The sequence below is a fragment of the Astyanax mexicanus genome, chromosome 1, assembly GCF_023375975.1.
Source record: "Astyanax mexicanus isolate ESR-SI-001 chromosome 1, AstMex3_surface, whole genome shotgun sequence".
NCBI classification, from domain to species: Eukaryota; Metazoa; Chordata; class Actinopteri; order Characiformes; family Acestrorhamphidae; genus Astyanax; species Astyanax mexicanus.
Genome location: NC_064408.1, coordinates 128,783,232 through 128,806,196, shown reverse-complemented (window position 1 = coordinate 128,806,196; position 22,965 = coordinate 128,783,232). Strand labels below are relative to the sequence as shown.

General features: G+C 36.7%; 3 protein-coding genes across 3 annotated transcripts in view; 2 read left to right on the top strand and 1 right to left on the bottom strand.

The window, feature by feature from the left end:
* LOC125785661 (sodium channel subunit beta-1-like) overlaps positions 1–22,965 on the bottom strand; it is a 493,013-nt gene that overhangs the window by 182,429 nt on the left and 287,619 nt on the right. The gene's annotated exons all lie outside the window — the stretch shown is intronic.
* LOC111188786 (uncharacterized) overlaps positions 1–22,965 on the top strand; it is a 176,289-nt gene that overhangs the window by 113,345 nt on the left and 39,979 nt on the right. The window lies entirely within an intron of this gene.
* On the top strand, positions 3,381–21,268 carry LOC111188785 (caspase a-like). The gene is made up of 8 exons (XM_049469149.1): positions 3,381–3,711; positions 5,207–5,236; positions 10,084–10,250; positions 12,960–13,133; positions 14,338–14,569; positions 16,849–16,956; positions 19,221–19,330; positions 20,981–21,268. The coding sequence occupies exons 1-8, from the start codon at positions 3,447–3,449 to the stop codon at positions 21,077–21,079; spliced, it is 1,185 nt and encodes a 394-aa protein (XP_049325106.1). The 5' UTR covers positions 3,381–3,446; the 3' UTR covers positions 21,080–21,268.

Sequence of the window (22,965 nt, the reverse complement as noted above, 5' to 3'; positions counted from 1 at the left end):
CACAATTAAATTTAATTTCTCATTTTTTGATTGATCTTATTACTAAAAACTAAAAAGTACTACGTACTAAATCACCACCTAAAGTGCAGAATAAAAAACATCAATAAAATCATAAAAAGTTAAAATAATTTGTAGTGGAAGTGATAAAATAACACCTGCGGTGCTGCATTAACCTCCAAGAACCTGGACTTTTCATTTCTCCTAGCTAGTTAGGATAAGTAAGACCTATCAATCAGGTATAAAATCTAAACGTTGTCTTTGTACAGGAAGTCGTTTTCTTGGGGACAGTAGTTTATTATTCTTTTATTTTTTATTGTAGCTTCCTATTATTGATATTTCTTTTTTAAAATGCATGCCATATAAAGCTTGGGATGTTATTCTACACAAATAAAGTAGGTTTAAACATAATATTTGGTCAGAATTTACCCCATGTTTCTGGACTGGCTGGTGAAACTTTTCACTGGGATTCCCATCATCAGTGCAATGTTGTCATGTGACAAGAAGATGATATATGCAATGCGTTTATATGAGGCCAAAGGATCAATTGAAATAAATAAGTTAAGAGAAGACAAGTTTTATGCAGTGGTGTCCAAACTACGGCCCGCGGGCCATTTGCGGTCGGTTTCCTTTTTTGGAGCGGCCCGCGAGGTATTTTAGACATAGAATGAAAGTTGGCTCGCTGTTAAGCAGGTTTTTATAATGTAAGATTCAAAGTTTGAACGCTAGGTGTTAGAAACGGGCCAAAGAGTCTAAAAGCAGAGAGGGGGTGCGCATTTCTAGCGCAGAAAACGGGGCAAAGAGTCTAAAAGCGGAGAGAGTGCACATTTCTAGCGCAGAAAAAACAGGGCAAAGAGTCTAAAAACGAAGAGAGTGCGCATTTCTAGCACAGAAAAAACAGGGCAAAGAGTCTAAAAGCGGAGAGAGTGCACATTTCTAGCGCAGAAAAACGGGCCAAAGAGTCTAAAAGCGGAGAGGGTGCACATTTCTAGTGCAGAAAAACGGGCCAAAGAGTCTGAAAGTGGAGAGAGTGCGCATTTCTAGCACAGAAAAACGGGCCAAAGAGTCTAAAAGCGGAGAGGGTGCACATTTCTAGTGCAGAAAAACGGGCCAAAGAGTCTGAAAGTGGAGAGAGTGCGCATTTCTAGCACAGAAAAACGGGCCAAAGAGTCTAAAAGCGGAGAGAGTGCGCATTTCTAGCACAGAAAAACGAACCAAAGAGTCTAAAAGTTGCTGTAATTAAGGAGTTGAATATTAAGAGACATCATGAAATTAAACATCAGTTTGAAAAATCTTAGTTTACACAACACTGTCAAAGATAAAGATAGTAAGTCAAGTAAAATGGTGTGTAAATGAAATAATCAGGAAAAAGTATTATTTAAAGTGGTATATTTCATTATTTGTTTTATTACAGAGTCTGTGGCCCGTGACTTCAAATATATTTCTCCTTCTGTCCCCCAACAAAAAAAGTTTGGACACCCTGGGTTTTATGGATTTAGTGCTGACCTTAGTACTGAATAAATATACATCTATACACCTATACAACTACTGTATATTAGCACTGATGCCCACAATACCTGTACTACTGAATTATCATCGCAGTACTAAAAACTAGTTAGCTCTCCATATGATTTGTTTTAAATCATCACTACCAAAATAACACATGAAAACACCCAAATTACTGAATTAATATATATTGACTGATATAATGACTGCAATAGTGAAACAATGGCTCCCTCTACTGGTCTTAATAGTTTCTGCACATCTTTAGACCATTTGCTTTAGCCAAATCAACTAGAACTGAAGACTAAGACCTACTAAACTATACTAAACTACCCTACATTGCTAAAAATTACACTGCAAGTACTGAAAACCAAGAGTAATGAACCAATACCAGTCCTACATAAACTAGCGCTGACAATATTGAAATAAAACATTTACAGTACTGAATTGTACTACTAAATCAGAACTATCAATTTAGAAACAACACCTACAGTAGTGAAGTGTTATATATACTACTAAATTAGCACAGTACCTAATAAATATATACATATATACATATACATAAACATTTGAACCTACAGTACTGAATTACCTAGAGTACATTGTTTGCGCTGACAATGTTTAAATAACAAAATAACACTCACAGTACTGAAATAACAACTACAGTACTGAATGAATACCCATACTAATTTATTTGCACTAAGAATACTGAAAGAGTACTGCAGTACGAGTACCAGTCTTAAACCTGTATTTCGAGGTTTGATATTTAGAGTTTGCAGAATGAAGTTGGACATGTGGAGATTAAACTTTGGAGTTTGGTGTATGAAGATTATTGATATTTGAGTTTGAAATCTGCTGTTTAAAGTTAGGCTTTTGAAGTTTAGAATTTGTAGTTTGAGGTTCGAAGTTTGAAGGTTTGAGTTTGACATTTGGGGTTGAAAGTGTTTGACGTTAAAAAAATTAAAGCTTGGTGTTTGGAGTTTGAAGATTGTAGTTGAAAGTTTGGTGTTTGAAGATTGCGGTCTGGAGTTTGAAAATTGTAGTTTTAAAGTGGGTGTTTGAAAATTGGGGTCTGTAGTTTGAAAATTGGGGTCTGGAGTTTGAAGATTGGGGTCTGGAGTTTGAAGATTGGGGTCTGGAGCTTGAAGATTGTAGTTGGAAGTTTGGAGTTTGAAGATTGTAGTTGGAAGTTTGGTGTTTGAGGATGAGGATCTGGGTTTTAAGGATTGTAGTTGGAAGTTTGGTGTTTGAAGATTGTAGTTGGAAGTTTGTTTTTTTAAAGATTGGGGTCTGGAGTTTGAAGATTGTAGTTGGACGTTTGGTGTTTGAGGATGAGGATCTGGGTTTTAAGGATTGTAGTTGGAAGTTTGGTGTTTGAAGATTGTAGTTGGAAGTTTGGTGTTTGAACCTTGCTGTTTGAAGTTTGGTGTTTAAGGTTTGGAGTTTGAAGATTGGGGTCTGAAGTTAGAAGATTGTACTTAAGTGTTAGTGAAGATTGGAGTCTGGAGTTTAAAGATTGTACTTTGAAGTTTAATGTTTGAAGATTGATGTTTAAGCTTTGGAGTTTGAAGATTGTAGTTGGAAGTTTGGTGTTTGAAGTTTAGTTAGAAGTTAGAAGATTGTTTAAGGTTTAAGGTTTGGAGTGTGAAGTTTGCTGTTTGGAGTTGAAAATTTGGAGTTCCACATTTGGAGTTTGAAGTTTGACATCTAGAGTTTGAAGATTAAAGTTTGTGGTTTGACATTTGAAGCTTGCTGTTTAAATTTTTGAGTTTGAAGTTTAAAATACGAGGTTTTAAGTTTGGTATTTGGAGTGTGGAGGTTGGAATTGAGAGGGCGGGAAGAAGCCTTGGGCTGTTCTTCCTGAACTTCCTGGAAGAGACACGTCTCCAGGAACTACAGAAGGTTGATCTCGGTCTCCGGTGCGGTCGCTCGTGCTGCTCTGAAAAATGGCCAAGACCATGTTCGACCTGCTGGAAGGAGCTCTGGAGGACCTGGGCGCGGAGAAGTTTAAGAAGTTCATCAGTAAGATGACGGACCCTGGGCTCGAGACGCGCGTGGCGAAGAGCGCTGTGGAGGAGAAGGACTGCGGGGACATCGCGAAACTCCTGATAGAGCACTTCACCGAGAGTCGCGCGCTGGAGATCACCCTGCAGATAATGAGGAACATCAAAGCGAATCAGACCGCGGAGAATCTAGAAAAAGAAGCTGCAGGTAAGGAGGAGGGGGAGGGGCTTCATTAATCACCTTTATAACCTTTATATTCACCTGAGAGACCGACGGCGCGAGCCATGGTCCCGAGCACCTTCCACTAACCGGTTTTAGTTTCACTTTCAACTGAACACGCGCGTTCTACTGACCCACAGATACTGACACAAATCACATCTTAACTACTGACCTACAGCTACCGACACTGCACTGAAGTACTTAAGTACTTAATCAGCAGTAAGAACTGAAATGCACCCTAAATTACTGAAATAGTGCAGAAATATATATATGTAGTGCATCTTAAAAAAATAGAATATCATTGAAAGGTACTTTATTTCAGTAATACAGTTGAAAATGTGAAACACATGTATTATATAGATGCATTAAACACAGAGTGATCTATTTTAAGCGTTTATTTATTTTATTATTGATGATTGTTTATGGTTTACAGCCAATGAAAACCCAAAAATCTGTGTCTCAGAAAATTAAAATTAAAAAATTAAAAATTATATAAGACCAATTGGTACTTTTGGCAGTGTGGGCAGTGTGCCAAGTCCTGCTGGAAAATGAAATCCGCATCTCCATAATAGTTGTCAGTAGCAGAGGGAAGCTGTAAGATATGAAGTTCTGTAAGATTTTGTGGGAAAACAAAACTGCACTGACTTTAGACTTGATAATAAAACACAGTGGATCAACACCAGCAGATGACATGTCTCTCCAAACAAACCATCACTGATTGGTGGGAACTTCACACTAGACCTCGAGCAGTTTGGACTGTTTGTCTCTCCACTCTTCCTCCAGACTCTGCTCCCTTGATTTACTTTAAATGAAATGTAAAATTTACTGATGATCAGTGATGGTTTGGAGACTTGGCACACTGCCCACACTGCCAAAAGTACCAATTGGTCTTCAGTGTAATATTCTAATTTTCTGAGACACTGATTTTTGGGTTTTCATTGGCTGTAAGCTTCATAATCATCAACAATAAAATAAATAAACGCTTAAAATAGATCAGTGTTCAATACATCTAAACTTCTAAAAGTTTAAATACATTTTAACTTTTAATATCTAACCACCTTCAGACAGCCTGTAAGTGTTTTAGTTGAGTTTTTTTTTCTTTTACCTTTTGCTTTTTATTTATCTAATTTTATGTTTGACATTTTAGCGCTTTTATTTTATTTATTTTATTACTGGTTTTATTTTTGGCCATTTACCTTTTTATTTCATTTATTTAGTTTAAATTATATACGTTTTTTAACGTTTTATTAGTGTGAGTTTCACATTTTGAACTGAATTACTAAAATAAAGTAACTTTTCTATGATATTATAATTTTTTGACAGGCACTAGAATTGTATTGTTAAATAATATGTAAACTATATAAAATGATGTCAATTATTTCTGTAATTCTGATATTGTTATGTATCCAGAACTATCTTGTTATATCTACAGAACTTCAGTGTAATTAATGTATTTTATTGTTTTATGTTTTTTATCCTATAGCTCATGGATTCTTGCCGTCTGCTGGATCAGGTGAGTAAATACTCCACTTACATTTACAAACAAGCTGAATTGCTTCAAATTGATTCAAAATATCCCAAGTTATGCTCATATTGGTGGTTTATACATTTTAAATGATTTAAGCATACATTATGAATAAATAAAATTGACATATTATATTTTATATTACATTACTGTAATTCTTTTAGTTTGAAAATCAGGTTATTGAATGAAATTATCCAGCTGCATCTTTACTGTGTATCTGTAGGTATAAAACTTCTTTATGTCATGTTAAATATCTGTTATATGCTAATCACAGATTCTTCAGAATTTGGATAAAACAAGTTTTAATTTAGAAAATAAAAAGTTACGTTTTAATATTCTAAAAACTTTGTTTTTAGTCAACACCGTCAGACACAATAAAGAGTTAAATGGAAACAAGTAAGAGATCACTTCAGTTTCTGAATCAGTTTCTCTGATTTTGCTATTTATAGGTTTATGTTTGAGTAAAATGAACATTGTTGTTTTATTCTATAAACTACAGACAACATTTCTCCCAAATTCCAAATAAAAATATTCTCATTTAGAGCATTTATTTACAGAAAATGAGAAATGACTGAAATAACAAAAAAGATATTTCAGACCTCAAATAATGCAAAGAAATAAAGTTCATATTCATAAAGTTTTAAGAGTTCAGAAATCAATATTTGGTGGAATAACCCTGGTGGTTTTTAATCACATGTTTTTTTTTAATGCATCATGTTCTCCTCCACCAGTCTTACACACTGCTTTTGGATAACTTTATGCTGCTTTACTCCTGGTGCAAAAATTCAAGCAGTTCAGTTTGGTGGTTTGATGGTTTGTGATCATCCATCTTCCTCTTGATTATATTCTAGAGGTTTTCAATTTGGTAAAATCAAAGAAACTCATCGTTTTTAATTCAATTCAATTCAATTCAATTTTATTTATATAGCGCTTTTTACAACAAAGGTTGTCACAAAGCCGCTTTACAGGAAAAACAGGTCCACGCCTCTTATGAGCAGCACCACAGAGATGCCATTTTTAAGTGCTCTCTTATGTTTTTCCAGAGCTGTTTCTGCCGATTGTAGCGCACCTACTACAGAAACAGAATTATTAAATAGTGAAATGAGAGAATAGAGGCACACCTCACCTACAGTTTAACGATAAATAAAGATTTTTTTACATTATCCATCTGCTTCCTCCTCTGTTTGCAGCTCCTTCTTTAGACGTCTTCTTAAAAAAAAATTATATCATAATTAAATCCAATATTTTCTTATATAAAACTGACGGTGGTGAGATGTTATAGTTGTGACAGTAGCAGGATATAAAAAATAATAAATACGTTTAAGAGAAAATAGTAAAAGTACGAGAACTTTACTGAACTTAAACATGCAGGAGAGCTGAAGATGTTGTGAAAACTGAAGGTCCTCAGGAATGTAGCTGATCTTGTAGTTTCAGATTTTATCGCTTGTTTTTATAAATATCTGAGGAGGGTGACGAACATGTCAGACACATTTTGAGCAACTGCAAAATAATATAGAGTGAAAGTAAATATTGTTCAAAACTCACTGTTTTTAATAGTTTTTAGTTTTAACACATTATTATGTTTAAGATATTATTCAGTTAAATTATTGCGTTTTCTTTGTTAATAAAGTTGAGAAATTATTATCTTCTATCCGACTACAACCAAATTTTTAGGCATAATGACAGCCTATCTTCATTCTCCAATGAAAAACAAGTATCACCATTTTTATTGATTTTTAGTTTGTTACATAATTTGAACAGACAAACTGTTCCTTACACTGTGCCCAAATTTCTTGATGAATGGACCAATAGAAACTCTTCAAAATGACCTGAAATAAACTCTTTTTACATTGACATCCATTGAAAGTTAAGTATGTTTTATATCTCTCCTGTAAAGTTGCAATTTTGGAGATACTTGTGTTTCACTACACAGCGACGATATAATCTTTAAACTGATTAAAAGAGATAAAAATAAACAGATAAAAAAACCTTATATGCTTGTGAAGGACCCCCTGATTATAACTGTTATTCATTTTTATTTATGAAAATAATATTAATTCTCAACAAAAGTATACCTTTTTCATAACCCTTTTAAATATATTAATACTGTAGTTTGAAGGATAATTTTAACGCACACTGAACTGAATGTATTTGTTAACCGGAGAAAGAAGGGAATTGTGGCTGATTTTAATACTATAATACCTAATGGCTTCAGAAAAACATAATAAATTTATATTAAACGTGTGTCTGACTTGTAAAATAGAGCTTTTGAAAAATATCTATTTTAAATACTTGAACATTGAGTATTTTAGGTCCATTTATAGTGTTTATGGAACTATTTTAACCCTCTCATGCATGAATTATAATAAACTCAGTCAGGATTTTTTTCTAAGTGTTTTTATACATCCTTAGGGATGTAAAACAAGGTTTGAAAAAAATATATATTCTATCTTTATTCGATAAAGAAATATTTATCTGTCCACTCAAGTGTACTTCATGCATTTTTTGTTGTAAAAAAAACACAAATGTAATTCAGTTATACAGTTGTAATATGGTATTCTGTTGGAATAGTGGAACTGAGGAGGATATTGTGACACAAGAAAATGTCTCTGAACCGTAGAACCTTATAGAATCTTGATTGTGACTGGTATTATCATACTGTATTCTTGTCAAGTCTCTGAACTGTTAAGTGAGCATATTCTCTTATAGTATTTTATAGCATGTATCATATTTCCTGTCAAATCATGCTTGTTGCTAATTTCTGAGACTATTTTCTATGATGGTTGCCAAAGCATACAGGGCACAAAGCTACAAGACACTGCATGCAGATGTACTTGGTTCTTCGTGTGCTGGCATTTTATACTTTCTTGAGCTGGGGCCAGTGGTTTCCAGGGGCATACTGGATATTGGGGTGCCCTTAGTTTCAACAGCCTCATCTCCTTCATCTCCGTTCCTCAGCCTCAACTCCCTCAGTAACATTTCCAGACTCACCTTCACTATCACTGCTTGACCCTACTTCTCTGCTTGCAACTGTCTGTACTGGCAGACATTCCTCAATTAAAGAAGTTGATTTACAGCCAAAACATTAAACAATATGAATTATTTTAAAAAACAACACTGGAAGTAATTGACATTGCATAAAAGTTGAAAAATAGCTAATGATGCATGATGTACAATTAAGTGGACAGATGATTAATCTACAATTCCCTCAAATATAAAATCAAAATTTCGAAAATCTTTACATAATATGTCACCTTAGATGTTACTTGATGTAATTATATATTTTTTTACCTGCGGTGATATAATTTTATAAAAGGTAGAAACAAAAATAGCCAAGGTGTTTGGTGGTTTTCCCTGTCTGCCGGCCATCTTGATTTCATTGACTTCTTTTTCCCATTACAATGACCAACCAATGGGATTTTTTTGTATAGGATGATGCAATAGCTTCCACTACAGTGGACTATATGCAGCAGTGCCCAAAATTGCAAGCATATTTAAAGAAAAAAAAATTTAAACAGCTGTACACTGTAGTGACCTCTATGCATGAAAGGGTTAAAAGGAAGTTGTGTTAAAGTTTTTGGCATATCTTTTTCTAAGGTTTATCGTTTACATTCTTCAGCTGTTTTTCTGATAAGGAAGTCTGATTTCTTCATAGTATAATTTTGTGGGACAAAGTAAACCCAGTAGTAATCAGAGGCTTAATTTAAACCCTTTACCCTTAGAACCCTACGGACGGATTTTCCGTCCAAAATCTCACCTTGTGTTCCCAGCTTAATTACTCAGGAATCCCTTCACACATAAACATAATCCATATATGGTTAAAAAGGGCGGAGCTTACTCTTTCTAAAAATATTGATCACATCCCTGTGCAGTAAAGCTAAATCTACAAGAAACCCATTGAGAGAAAAACACCTAAAAAAGTAAAAAATCTCCTTCCCCAAACAATATTATTTACCTTTAGTGCTTCAAACATATTTATATGATGTTTCAAACCAAATAATATCAGTAAATAAAGACTCAAAAGTGTCCACAGAAAAAACAGTGTGACTAAACTACCTGCTTTACTCAAACTAAAGCTAGGTATGGTGTGTGCACTACTTTATATAGTTTTTATTTTACTTGTACATTTTTACTTTAAGTAGTTATTTTGCACTAAACTAAATGTTTATTTATTTAGACTAAAGTTTACATTTTTGTATATATTGTAGTTTTCTTTGTGTGTCCTGATTAAAATACTGAAAGGCATAGGCTGCTCTGAGTGTCTTTAGGATTTTAGTATCTACATGTATCCTAGAGGTGTGATTATTGATTATCAAGAAAAATAAAATAACTCCGCCTGATTCTGTTTCTCCATGTATTTTATCAAAGTAATAATTAATAAACCATGTGAACTCAAATCCTCAATATTATTATGCTTTCAGCATAATAAACACTGTAGTCTAACCATTTTTGAAAATTTATCTTAGGTGTGAATATATTTAAAGTCTATACATTCAAAAATAAGTAAAAAAAAAAAAAAAAAAAAAAAAACAGGTGCTTGGTAAAAATTTTGACCAAAACATGTTCAGATTCAGAGAAATATAACAATTCTGCTTCCTTTTACATTTTAAATCATTATAAATGGTTTTCCTAACAGTAAAGAAAGTCAAAAACCTATATAAAAGCCCAGTCATGCAAAAAAAAAGAAAAATAAATAAATGAATAAGATAAAAGAAAAATACTGTGATATACCGCCCAGCACTAACAAACGAGATTAATATTGCTTAAACGACACAAACTGTTTTTTTTTAGTTGAGAGCTTCTGTCCTGACTGTTTTCTCCTGTCCTGTTTACAGACTGTTTTGACCCCCAGGCTCCGGTACAGAATGTACCCCCTCCACAGGGGCCAGCAGTGACCACCGGGGCATCAGCCGCCGGTTACGTCATGCCCAAAACCTCAGGCACGCTGATTCCCAGCAGCCCCAAGTTCAAACAGGACATCATCTCCAAGAAAGGGCAGGAGGTCAGTGATTTTACAATGTTATTACACTGTTATTTCACTGTTATTACACTGTTATTACACTGTTATTACAGAAACTCAGTTACATAAAATATTAAAAAATAACAACAGGCTGCATTATGCTACTGATAACTGTTAAATGTCCTCAAGACGTCAGTCTTCTAAACAGATTTACTTTATAAAACTACATGTTAATTATGAGGCTCCCTTTGCTGTAAGTGTTTTATGTTATTGGGATTCATTTCTGAGAGGAGAGAAAGAAAGAGCTGAGCAGTTTGGGTTATTCTCCTTTATAAAATGTAGCTGTAGATTTGTGTTACATAAGCTAGGACGACACCCTCACACTTATTGTAAGCCCAGACCAAAGATGATACCGACCACAGAAACACAAGCCAAAGGGATTTATTTTAAATAAATAGTAGCATTTATGTCAGGGATAAGAATGCCTAAAATAACAAACAAACAAAAATAACTCAAATGTTTAGGACTGACTTATCTAACAAAGAAAAGGGAAACAAAAATACATAAATCTTCCCTCCCTCCCTAACTAATAAAACACAGGAGAAAAGAAAAACCCCTCCCAAAGAAACAGGCCTTATCCCCTACAGTGCTACATTGGCTTTTAGTATTATTTGAAGTGTATTTACAGAAGTATTATGACAAAGTTAAATAACATGTGTCTACTTTAGTTATCTAAACAGCTCAGTATTTACTCACAACAGCACAAACAATAAATTAGACGCACAGGTGGTTTGGTCTGGGCGGCGTGGTGGTTGAATGGGTCGGGTGTCGCGCTGCACTCCACATCGGCCAGCGCTTTATTGTGACGCAGGACCAGGGTCAATTAGTCAATTTGTTTGAAAATTTTGTAGCGGTAAATTTTTTTTAAAAGTACGAATTTTAAATATATGATTTTTCGAAAGTACAGTTTATTAAAATATAGTTTTAAAAGTAAGATTTTTGGAAAGAAGGATTTTTAAAAGTAGGATTTTTTGAACGGAGGGTTTATTTAAAGTGTATTGGAAGTAGGACATCTTGAAAGTAAAACAAATTAAAATAAGATTTTTTAAAGGTAGGGTTTCCAGTGTATATTAATTAGTAACTACTGTGTATAATTTTGATATCCTTTCAGTGCTTCCGTATGTAGTGGAGACCACTGTGAAAGTATTAATGTTGGCTCAGGTAGCGTGTTACACTGTGTTCAATCTGGTGTGTCGGCCAGAACACCACTAAAGCCAGAGTTTGTTCAGGAGGTTTATTACAGGCAGGGAGATAGGTGTTGTTACAGGCTGTGGTCTAAGTGGCTGTTGCTAGTTTCACTCAAGCCACATATTCACTGAAACACAGTAAAAATACAAGCACAACAAAACGTATCATATAAATGTCTTCAAGCTAACATGAGACAAAAAGCCAACAAAGCTAATTACCAAATGACACTGGGTAGAGATTAAGCTAAACATGCATTCAGCTGAAACAAGCCTGCTTGCTTATACTTAAGCAATAAAACACTAGAGTGAGTGTGTTATCAGACGACCGACAACCTCAAGTGTTCTATTGCTTTTATATAACAGTTTTTTTTACAAAATGAATAAAGAAAATACATCAAAGAACATTAAGAAATTCAGAATGAATATGCTTTAATATGGACTGCGCCTTCCGCCAAAAAGTAGTTCCACAACAACTGTAACAGAACTGAAACTTACCTACAAAATGGTGTATAGTTTATACAGGCTAACACCACAAAGGTTAGCTTGAAAGGAAAATTGGGAAGAAGCGAAGATGCTAAACGTTAGGAGCGTGAAATAACCAGTGTTGGGCACATTACTTTAAAAAAGTAATTAGTTATAGTTACTAGTTACTTCTCCAAAAAAGTAACTGAGTTACTAATGGAGTTACTTCACTATAAAAGTAACTATTGTTACTTCGCGTAAAAAAATGAACAAAAGAAAATAAATGATGTAATTACTATTATTATTAGAAAAATAACAAACGAAAATAAACCCAAAATGTTGACAAAAACATAATCTAACGAATTCAAAAAAATAAGAAACGACAAACTCCACAGGACCAAAGAAAATTACTAAGACTTGTAATACTGAAAAAAAAAACGGAAAAACCAAATAGGCGTCTGGGGATAAAAATTAAACCAAACCACACTCAAAGGAAAAATGTATATAAAAACAAAACAAAAGAATGAAAAAAAAACAACAATCCATTAAAAAACTCAATTAAAACAATCACAGGCTTTCTGCCAGAATAATAAAAGTTTCAGTTAGTTTCAGTTTCAAATCAACAGCTCACCAAAACCTCAACCTATCCTTTATATTTCACAATATTTGATTAACTTACTTTATTTAGCTGAACTGAGTTGGATATTATTTATAGCCTCGCGCTGAATTCACCTCCGCGCTGTGAAAGAGAGCGAGAGAGAGAGAGAGAGAGAGAGAGAGAGAGAGAGAGAGAGAGAGAGAGAGAGAGGAGCAGCGCATTTTGCCTGATTTCTCTTTATTAATTATCAGTACATTTGTTAGCTTGGGGTGAAATGGGATTGGGCCATGGTAGCACATGATTGTGAAGTGTAACGAAAATTATACATGGGTTTGAAATTTTAAATAAAATAAAAATCTGAAAAGTGTGAAAAGTGTTCTTTTACTCCGTGAGTAATTCTGAACAGATAAAGGAAAGTAACCCCGTGTCCATTTCCGATTTCAGATTTACCCAGTTCTAGATAAAGGTGTGAGGAAGCGTTTGGCTCTGATGATCAATAACGTGGAGTTTGACTCTGGGGACAAGAGGTTTGGAGCTGAGATAGACGAGAAGAACATGGAGAAGCTGCTGAAAGCTCTGGGCTACGACGTCGTCAAATACAACGACCTCTCCGCCACGGTGAGTCTCTTTCAGAAAATAAGGAGCTAACACGCTCACGTTTACGAAGTTCTTAGCGGTACAAAGATTTTAGGAAACCTACCCCTGAACCGGAGTGGACTCTGAGCTGAACGGAGGGTCACTCCTGTTTAGTTTCACTCTGTTTTTATTGATATGCTGCATAAAATAACACATAGTAGGCAAAGCTTTACTTTGTCTCACAAAGTATATACACAATATATGAAAAAATCAGATTTCATTATTAGAAAAACAGCTAAGGAATGTAAACAATACACCTTAAAAAGAGATGCGCCAACAACTTTAACACGGCTTTACTAACTAAATATTTCAAATAGTTCCATAAACACTAGAAACCAGGGGTCTGCAATATAGGTTGGCCACGGGCCAGATATTTTCCAAGCCATTATGTGGCCACAAAAAAAAATCTGTTTTGTAAAATGAAGTATAATGGGACGGAGTGCTACAGACTAGTAACTCTCCAGCTGCCCCAGCTAATGAATTGGGACACGACCGGGAAAAATGCCCTTATAAGGAGATAGGGAGCCCAAGAACGGGCAGAAAAACAAGAACAGGCAAAAACTAAAGTCACGCCGAGTGCGAAAGAGAGAGAGACAGGGGAGGATTGTAAACAAAAGCTCACCAGGGAAGCTTTTTTTTTTTGCATTATCGTTCATTATAGTTCAAACAACATGCTTGCGGGCCACATCTGGCCCACGGGCCGCCTATTGCTGACCCCTGCTGTAAATGGTTCTTAAATAGACAAGTATTTAAAAGAGATACTTCTCAAAAGCTCTTTTGCACAAGTCAGGCACAAGTTTAGTATCAATTTACAATGTTTTTCTGAAGCCATTAGAGGTATTATAGTATTAAAATCAGCCACAATTTCATTCTTTCTCCAGTTAACAAATACATTCAGTTCACTGAGCATTAAAATTATCCTTGAAGCTACAGTATTAGTATATTTAAAAGGGTTATAGTTATTGCTGTTATCCAGAGTTTTAGGGAGTTTAATCTCTTGCGCTGAATAAATGACTCTGCACTCAGGACTGATTCTAGACTCAATTGGGGGATGAGAAGAACGTTTCTCTGACAGGCACTACTTTCACCCTCTCTATGAATGAAATCTAAGAGACTTTAGTAGCTGTAGCGTGATGTGCTACAGTATTTCTGCAGTAATGAACGCTGAAACTGTTTATTTCTACAGGAAATGGATGAGGCGATAAAGAGCTTTGCTGGACGTAGTGAGCACGCTGAATCAGACAGCACCTTCGTGGTCATAATGTCTCACGGACAGAGAGACAAAATTTTTGGTATCGGACAACAGAACCCTGACGACTTCCTTCATGTGGACAAAATCTTCACCCACCTGAACACGGCGAACTGCCCGGCTCTGCTCAACAAACCAAAGGTCATCCTGATTCAGGCCTGCAGAGGAGGTGATGCTAATATCTGTATTATTATAGACTGTAAGAGACTGTAGCTCCGCCTCCTCAGCATATAATATCACAATATCTACATTTAGAGTGCTTTTAATATACAGTGGCATGAAAAGTTCCAATTATTAAACAAATTTAAATATTAGACAGAGATAACCAGAGTTAATATAAAAATCACCTTTAAATTATACATTTATTTATAAAGAAAACAAACTACCCAAACCATTCTGTGAAAAACTGCCCTCTAAATCTAATAACTTGGTTGTGCCACTTCTGGTGAAAACAACTGCATTCAATCTTTACTGATAACTGATAACGAGTCTTTCGCATCTCTGTGGAGGAATTTTATTCCACTCTTCTTGGAATTGCTTAAATTCAGACACATTAAAGGGTTTTCCAGCATGAACAGCATATTAAATTTTGTTCTGGGTTCTTTTGGGACCTCCTGGATGAGTTGTTCATGCCCTTTTTAAGTAATTGCGGTCGGTCTTTTTTTACACAGGGCTAGATTGGTTTGAATAGTTTTTTGTTCTCTTAATAAATGAAATCATATGTTAAAAAGTGCTTTTTATATTTCCTCAGTTTATATTTGTTTAATATTAACACTTTAAACTCTAGGCTGTTTTGGTGTGTTTTTGTCTCCGTTTTTGTTTTCAGTTCTCTCTCTTTCAGGTCACAGTAATTATATCAGACAGACACATGCCCTGATCTCTTTTACTCCAGAAGCCATACGGCTGCTCAAAAATATCATCATTTAAAATGTAAAAGGAAGCAGAATTGATATATTTTCCTGAAACTGATCATGTTTTGCTCAAAATTTTACCAAGCGCCTGTTTTTTTTTACTTATTTTTGAATGTATAGACGTTAATTCAATAATGGTTAGACTAGAGTGTTTATGAGCTAAAAGAATACGAATATTGATATTTCATTACATGGATATTTTATTTTTCTTGATAATCAATAATCACACCTCTAGGATACATGTAGATACTAAAAACCACCTGACACTCAGAGCAGCCTATGCCTTTCAGTATTTTAATCAGGACACACAAAAAAACTACAGTATCTACAAAAATGTAAACTATATAAACTAAACTATAAAAACTATATAAAGTAGTGCGCACACCATATCTAGCTTTAGTTTGAGTAAAGCAGGTAGTTTCACACTGTTTTTTCTGTGGACACTTCTGAGTCTTTATTTACTGAGATCATTTGGTTTGAAACATCATATAAATATGTTTGAAGCACTAAAGGTGAAAAATAGTGGCTGGGGGAAAAAAAGCAAATTACACGTATTTTTTGTTGTGAGGAAAAAGTCCCTTATTTCAACACTTTGAGGAATGAGTGGCAATTAGGACATCATGTGACTCGAGAGTGAATGTAAATACAGCTGATTAGTCAAGTCAAGTATTTTTATTGTCAATACTGCATATGTACAGGACATACAGAGAATTGAAATTACGTTACTCTCCTTCCCAATTTTACAGCAAGTACAGATAATAGATATAATAAAGGAGAATGGGAGACACTATGAGTACAATACAGCAGGGACACAAATAGACATACATGAGACAAAAACAAGGTGCAGTGGTGTGGGGGAGGAATAGATATATAAATATAAGTAAAAAGAAATAGATATATAATTATAATATAAAAGAGTGGGAGACACTATATGTACAATACAACAAGACACAAACATACGTAAGACAATAGTGCAATATTGATGGTGATTGAGATGGAATGACAGTAAAAATAGTAAATAACAGTAGTGCAAATACGGTATATGGTATATAGCTTAAGGCTGGTAAAGTGAATGGGTGCGTAAGTCCTTAAAGTTCACAGTTTAATTAAGTGGAATTAAAGTGCGTATTGACAGTGCAAGTATATCAGTAGTGCAGGTTTTGTGTAGTGCAAGTCCGTTTGGAAGGGACCAGTACTTTGTGCATTGTAGTGCAGAGTTTCAGATTATGTGTTTTGAGCAAATAAATAGAGTTATAATGAAATAATAAAACAAGGAACTTATTTTAAAAATAAGATCTTATTTTTTAGGTGTTTTTCCCAATAGATTTCTTGTAGATGCTTTACTGCAAAGGGATGTAACCAATATTTTAGAGGTTCTAAGGGTTAAGGTTTGTTTGATAATCAGAAAAATGTAAGTATTACAAAAATGCAAAACCAAAAAGAGGGAAATACTTTATCACTCCACTGTAAATTCACCATAATAATCTGCGGTTGTTTTAGGATTGTGATTATCATGTTGTGAACTGTCTGTGTGCAGGTAATTACATCAGTGATTTTCCTGATAGTGAATCAGATGATATGGAGGATGATGATGCTTGGGAACATAAAGAGAAGGATTTCGTGTCGCTGTTCTCGTGCACACCTGGTGAGTTAGCCTGGTCTTCTGTTAGGAGATGTAAGTGGGATTAGTGCTCTCCTCTGAGCGTGTTGAGCTGCAGGGTGGTGTAGGAGGTGTTACTGTGTGTTCTGAAGATCTCAATCTGTTACTGCACATATTTTGATGGCCACCCACAGGACACTGCTTACAGGACACTGCCCACAGGACGCTGGGCACAGAACACTGCCCACAGATCAGTACATTGCCCACAAGACACTGCCCAGAGGATGCCACTCACAGGATGATGCCCACAGGATGATGCCCACAAGACCCTGGGCATAGGAAGCTGCACACAGGATGCTGCCCAAAGGATACTTCTCACAGGACACCCCCTCTCACAGAATGCCACTCACAGGATGCTCCCCACAGGACGCTGCCCACAGGACGCTGCCTACAGGATGTTGCCCACAGGATGCTTCCTACAGGATGCTGCCCACAGGACGCTACCTACAAGATGCTGCCTACAGTGCGCTGCCTACAGAACGTTGCCTACAGCACATTGCCTATAGGATGCTGCTCACAGGATGCTGCCTACAGCACGTTGCCCACAGGACGCTGCTTATAGGACGTTGCCCACAGGATGCTGCACACAGGATGCTGCCTATAATACGTTCCCCACAGGATGCTGTCCACACAATGTTTCCCACAGGACGCTGCCCACAGGACACTGCCTACAGGATCATACCCACAAGACACTGGGCACAGGATGCTGCTCACAGTACGTTGAGCACAGGATGCTGCTCACAGAACACTGTCCACATGATACTGCCCACAGGATGTTGCCCACAAGTCTCTGTCCACAGAACGATGCTCATAGGACGATGCCCACAGGATGCTGCCTACAGGACACCGCTCACAGGACGCCACCAACAGGACCACGTCCACAGGACATTGTCCACAGAATGCCACCCACAGGACTCTGCTCACAGGTCACTGCCCACAGGAAGTTGCCTACAGGATTTTGCCCACAGGACGTTGCCTACAGGAAGATGCATACATATCGTTTTCCAGAGGATGCTGCCTACAAGATGTTGCCTACAGGATGTTGCCCACAAGACAGTAGGCACAGAATGCTGCCTACAGGATGTTGCCCACAGGACACTGTCTACAGAATGTTGCACATAAGACACTGGGCACTGCCTAAAGGATGTTGCCCACAAGATGTTTCTCACAGGACACTGCACACAGGACCCTGCCCACAGGATTCTGCTGACAGAATGTTGCCCACAGTACGCTGTCCACAGGTCTCTGCCTACAGGATGTTGCCCACAGGTCTCTGCCTACAGGATGTTGCCCACAGGATGCTGCCCACTGGACGTTGTCGACAGGATGCCACCCACAGGATGTTGCCCACAAGACACTGCCTACAAGATGCTGCCTACAGCACATTGCTTATATGATGCTGCCCACAGGACGCTGCTTACAGGATGTTGCCCACAGGATGTTGCCAACAGGACGCTGCCCACAGGACGCTGTCTACATGATGTTGCCCACAGGAGCCGCCGACAGGATATTGCCCACAGGATGTTGCCCACAGGATGTTGCCCACAGTACATTGCTACCTACAGGATGCTGCCTAAAGTATGTTGCTCATAAGACATTGGGCACAGGTCTCTGCCTACAGGATGTTGCCCACATGATGTTTCCCACAGGACACTGCACACAGGACCCTGCCCACAGGATTCTGCTCACAGAATGTTGTCCACAGTATGCTGCCCATGGGGCGCTGCCTACAAGATGTTGCCCTCAGGATGTTGCCCTCAGGGCACTCTCTACAGGATGCAGCTCACAGGTCTCTGCCTACAGGACGTTGTCCACAGGATGCCACCCACAGGATGTTGCCCACAAAACACTGCCCACAGGATGCCACTCATAAGAAGCCACTCACAGGATGCTGCACACAGGACGCTGCCTACAGCACATTGCTTACAGCACATTGCTTATATGATGCTGCCCACAGGACGCTGCTTACAGGATATTGCCCACAGGAGCCACTGACAGGATATTGCCTACAGGATATTGCCCACAGGATGTTTCCCACAGGACGTTGCCCACAGTATGTTGTTGCCCACAGGATGCTGCCTAAAGTATGTTGCCCATAAGACACTGGGCACAGTACACTGCTCACAGGATGTTGTCTATTTTACAATATATTTTACATGTTTTTAATAAAAAATATAAATCAGGACAATAAAGATTCTAAATTAAAATCAAAGTATTGTAAACTTACAGTAAACTGTTGTGTTCCACAGACAACGTATCGTACAGGAACAAAGAACACGGATCGTACCTCATCGGTTTCCTGGTGGAGGTGTTCAATGAAAACGCTCATAAGGAGCACATCGAGGAACTGTTCCGACTGGTACGTCCTGCTGCTTTTATACAGCTCAATTCTTACTGCTTATATCACCAACAACTAACTGATACAGATCAACATGTATATCATGTTTCTTTTCATACATTCAAAATATAAACCACTACATAAAACAGTCCATTACAATGAGGAGTGTCAGCTTAAAGATTTTATTAATTACAATGTACTTTATATAACTCTTTCTATTCAGTCAGTGGTACAGTGTGTGTTTCATTGCCAAGATAGCAATACACCAGAAGTTTACCTGAACACACTCAGTCCAGTTGAAAGAGTATAAAGTTGTCTGGTTTCCCTTCACCCTTTCCCGAATTCAGTTATCCCCTGGCCTGGTCTGGTTCTTCTGCCACACCCCAGTTTAACCTCGAGGGAGATTGAAAGGATCACACACACAGTTGCTTCCCTAAACAATCTACTTTATTCAGATTTTACACAGTTCTTTATAGCAGTTATATAGTACATGCATGCAGCAAGGGGTGGTCCCGATTACAGAGTATTTGCTCATCACAATGTACAAAAAGTTTTGAACGCTATGTCCTGTAACACTGGCTGTGTACAAGTTTACCCAATAAGGACAGTACCTATTAAAATTACAATTCAACACTTCAAGGCTGCTTGTGCGAGCTAAGTGTGTATCCATAAAAGGACAACTCAGTAAGGAAGTACATATGCAAATTATAATCTGAGTTTATTCGGGTACAGGCGTAGTCTTTTATCCGTGCAGTCAAAAAGAGGAAGTTCCTTCTTGCTTCTGCAGCAGAGGTGTGAAAAACCTTTGCTTGTTAATCTCTGACTTAAGTGTATCATAAAGCAAGCGAGTAGAACACATACTGTTTTTTATACCTTGACACCAGTCCTGCTGGAAAATGAAATCCGCATCTTCATAAAAGTTGTCAGTAGCAGAGGGAAGCATGAAGTGCTGTAAGATTTTGTGGGAAAACAAAACTGCACTGACTTTAGACTTGATAATAAAACACAGTGGATCAACACCAGCAGATGACAGACATGACTCTCCAAACCATCACTGATCATCAGTAAATTTTACATTTCATTTGTAAATCAAGGGAGCAGAGTCTGGAGGAAGAGTGGAGAGACACACAGTCCAAACTGCTCGAGGTCTAGTGTGAAGTTTCCACCAATCAGTGATGGTTTGGAGAGTCATGTCTGTCATCTGCTGGTGTTGATCCACTGTGTTTTATTATCAAGTCTAAAGTCAGTGCAGTTTTGTTTTCCCACAAAATCTTACAGCACTTCATCTTACAGCTTCCCTCTGCTACTGACAACTTTTACTGTTCGGAGATGTGGATTTCATTTTCCAGCAGGACTTGGCACACTGCCCACACTGCCAAAAGTACCCATTGGTCTTCAGTATAATATTCTAATTTTCTGATACACTGATTTTTGGGTTTTCATTGGCTGTAAGCTTCATAATCATCAACAATAAAATAAATAAACGCTTAAAATAGATCACTCTGTGTTTAATACATCTATATAATATATGAGTTTCATATTTACAACTGAGTTACTGAAATAAAGCAACTTATATTCAATAATATATATATATATTTTTTTTTTTGAGGTGCAATAGTCAGTATCTGTTGTAAGCGTTGAGTATAATGTGCTCCTGTGTTACTGTTGCAGGTGATGAAGCGGTTTGAGAATTTCATGCGCATTACGCAGATGGCGTCTAAAGATCGGGTTTCTCTCCCCAAGTTATTCTACCTTTTCCCGGGACTCTGAGAGAACCAATCAACCGACACCAGCCTGCTCATCATTCTGCTCTACTCACATCTTTAACCTGTTATAGAATAATCATATTCCATACTTTATGAATAGAATTTGCATTCTTATTCAATTATTTTCTTTCTTTCTTTCTTTCTTTAATTCATTTTCTACATCGCAGATTAAAGGTGTCCTTCTGCTAAAATCTTTTTTTGTCTTGTTTTTTTTTTGTGAGTACAGTAGGTCTCTCTGAGTTGTTTATGATGCTGCACATGATGAAACTCTTCCTCAACCTCCTTTGTCTGCAGCAGCTAGTAAAAGAAAATCCTCAGAAATACGAGTTGATCAGTACCTGTACTACTGAATTATTGTCACAGTACTGAAAACTAGTTAGCTCTCCATATGATTGGTTTTAAACCAACACTACCGGAATAACACATGAAAACACCCAAATTACTGCATTAATATATATTGACTGATATAATGACTGCAATAGTAAAACAATGGCTCCCTCTACTGGTCTTAATAGTTTCTGCACATCTTTAGACCATTTGTCAAATCAACTAGAACTGAAACACTGATACTGAAACTCTGAAACAATACTGTAATCCTATACTACTGAATTACCATTGACAGTACTGAATTAATGGCACCAATAAGTAAACTAACTCTAAAGGTGCTGATATAACAGAACTGAATTCATGTATGTGCGGCACAATTGGCATTGGCAGTACTGAATTTTAGTACTGATTTAGCACTGAAAATACTAAAATAAGACCTGCAGTACTCATTAAATACTTTTATTCAGTACTGTTAAAAGTGGCAATGCTGAAATAACACCTACAGAACTAGTAATTAGCATAGGCATTCCTCAAATTAACGTACAGTAACGAATGAAAAGGTACTATATAAACTAAAACCCAAAAAAATACTAAATTACTACTAAAAATAACACTGCAAGTACTGAAAACCAAGAGTAATGAACCAATACCAGTCCTACATAAATTAGCACTGATAATATTGAAATAACACATATGTACAGTACTGAAATGCACTACTAAATCAGAACTACCAATGCAGAAACAACACCTGCAGTAGTGAACTTTAATCTGTACTATTGATTAGCACAGTACTTAAAAAAAAAAAAAAAATATATATATATATATATATATTTATTTTTTAATTGGAGTACTTTATTTGCACTAAGAATACTGAAATAGTACTTGATTAGGACTACAGTACAGAGCAAGAAGACTTCTTTCAGAGCAGAACAAGCACCTTACTCTTAGTCTTTCACATGTATTTCGAGGTTTGATGTTTAGTCAAGTCAATTAAAAAAACACAGAAAACTGGACATAAAAGAACCAATAAAAATACTATCAATAAAAACCATCATAAAAAAGAACCTGATGACAGGACAGATTTGACCAAGACAAAACGGACAACTAACAGCATAAACCACTCAGGACTCAAATGCCTTGGAGAATAGATAGGATTTTAAGTTGGAATTAAAAATATCATTTGTGGCTGATTCCTGTATAAAAATTGGAAGATTATTCCAAAGTTTTGGAGCCTTTGAGTTACCTTTGAACTTCAGCCAAGAGCGAGGACACACATCTAAACACAACTGTTTAGAGAAGCGTTAAACAAGAGGGGTTGAGTGAAGGTGAAGAAGAGGCCAAAAAAGTCATGAAGATCTTTAAAAACCAAAAGTAAAACTTTAAATTCAACTCTGTATTTTAATGAAAGCCAATGCATAGAAGCCAATACAGACGTGATATTTTCCCTTTTCTTGCCACCAGTCAGGAGACGAGCAGCTGCATTTTCGACCAACTGTAGACGTGAAAGGCTCGACTGACTGATGCCCAGCTACAGTGAGTTGCAGTAGTCGACGCGGGACGTAA

Coding starts and splice junctions, on each gene's coding strand:
- LOC111188785 (XM_049469149.1), top strand. CDS start 3,447: ATGGCCAAGACCATGTTCGACCTGCTGGAAGGAGCTCTGGAGGACCTG. Junction 10,251..12,959: donor TCTCCAAGAAAGGGCAGGAG/GTCAGTGATTTT, acceptor TTCCGATTTCAG/ATTTACCCAGTTCTAGATAA. Junction 19,331..20,980: donor TCGAGGAACTGTTCCGACTG/GTACGTCCTGCT, acceptor TTACTGTTGCAG/GTGATGAAGCGGTTTGAGAA.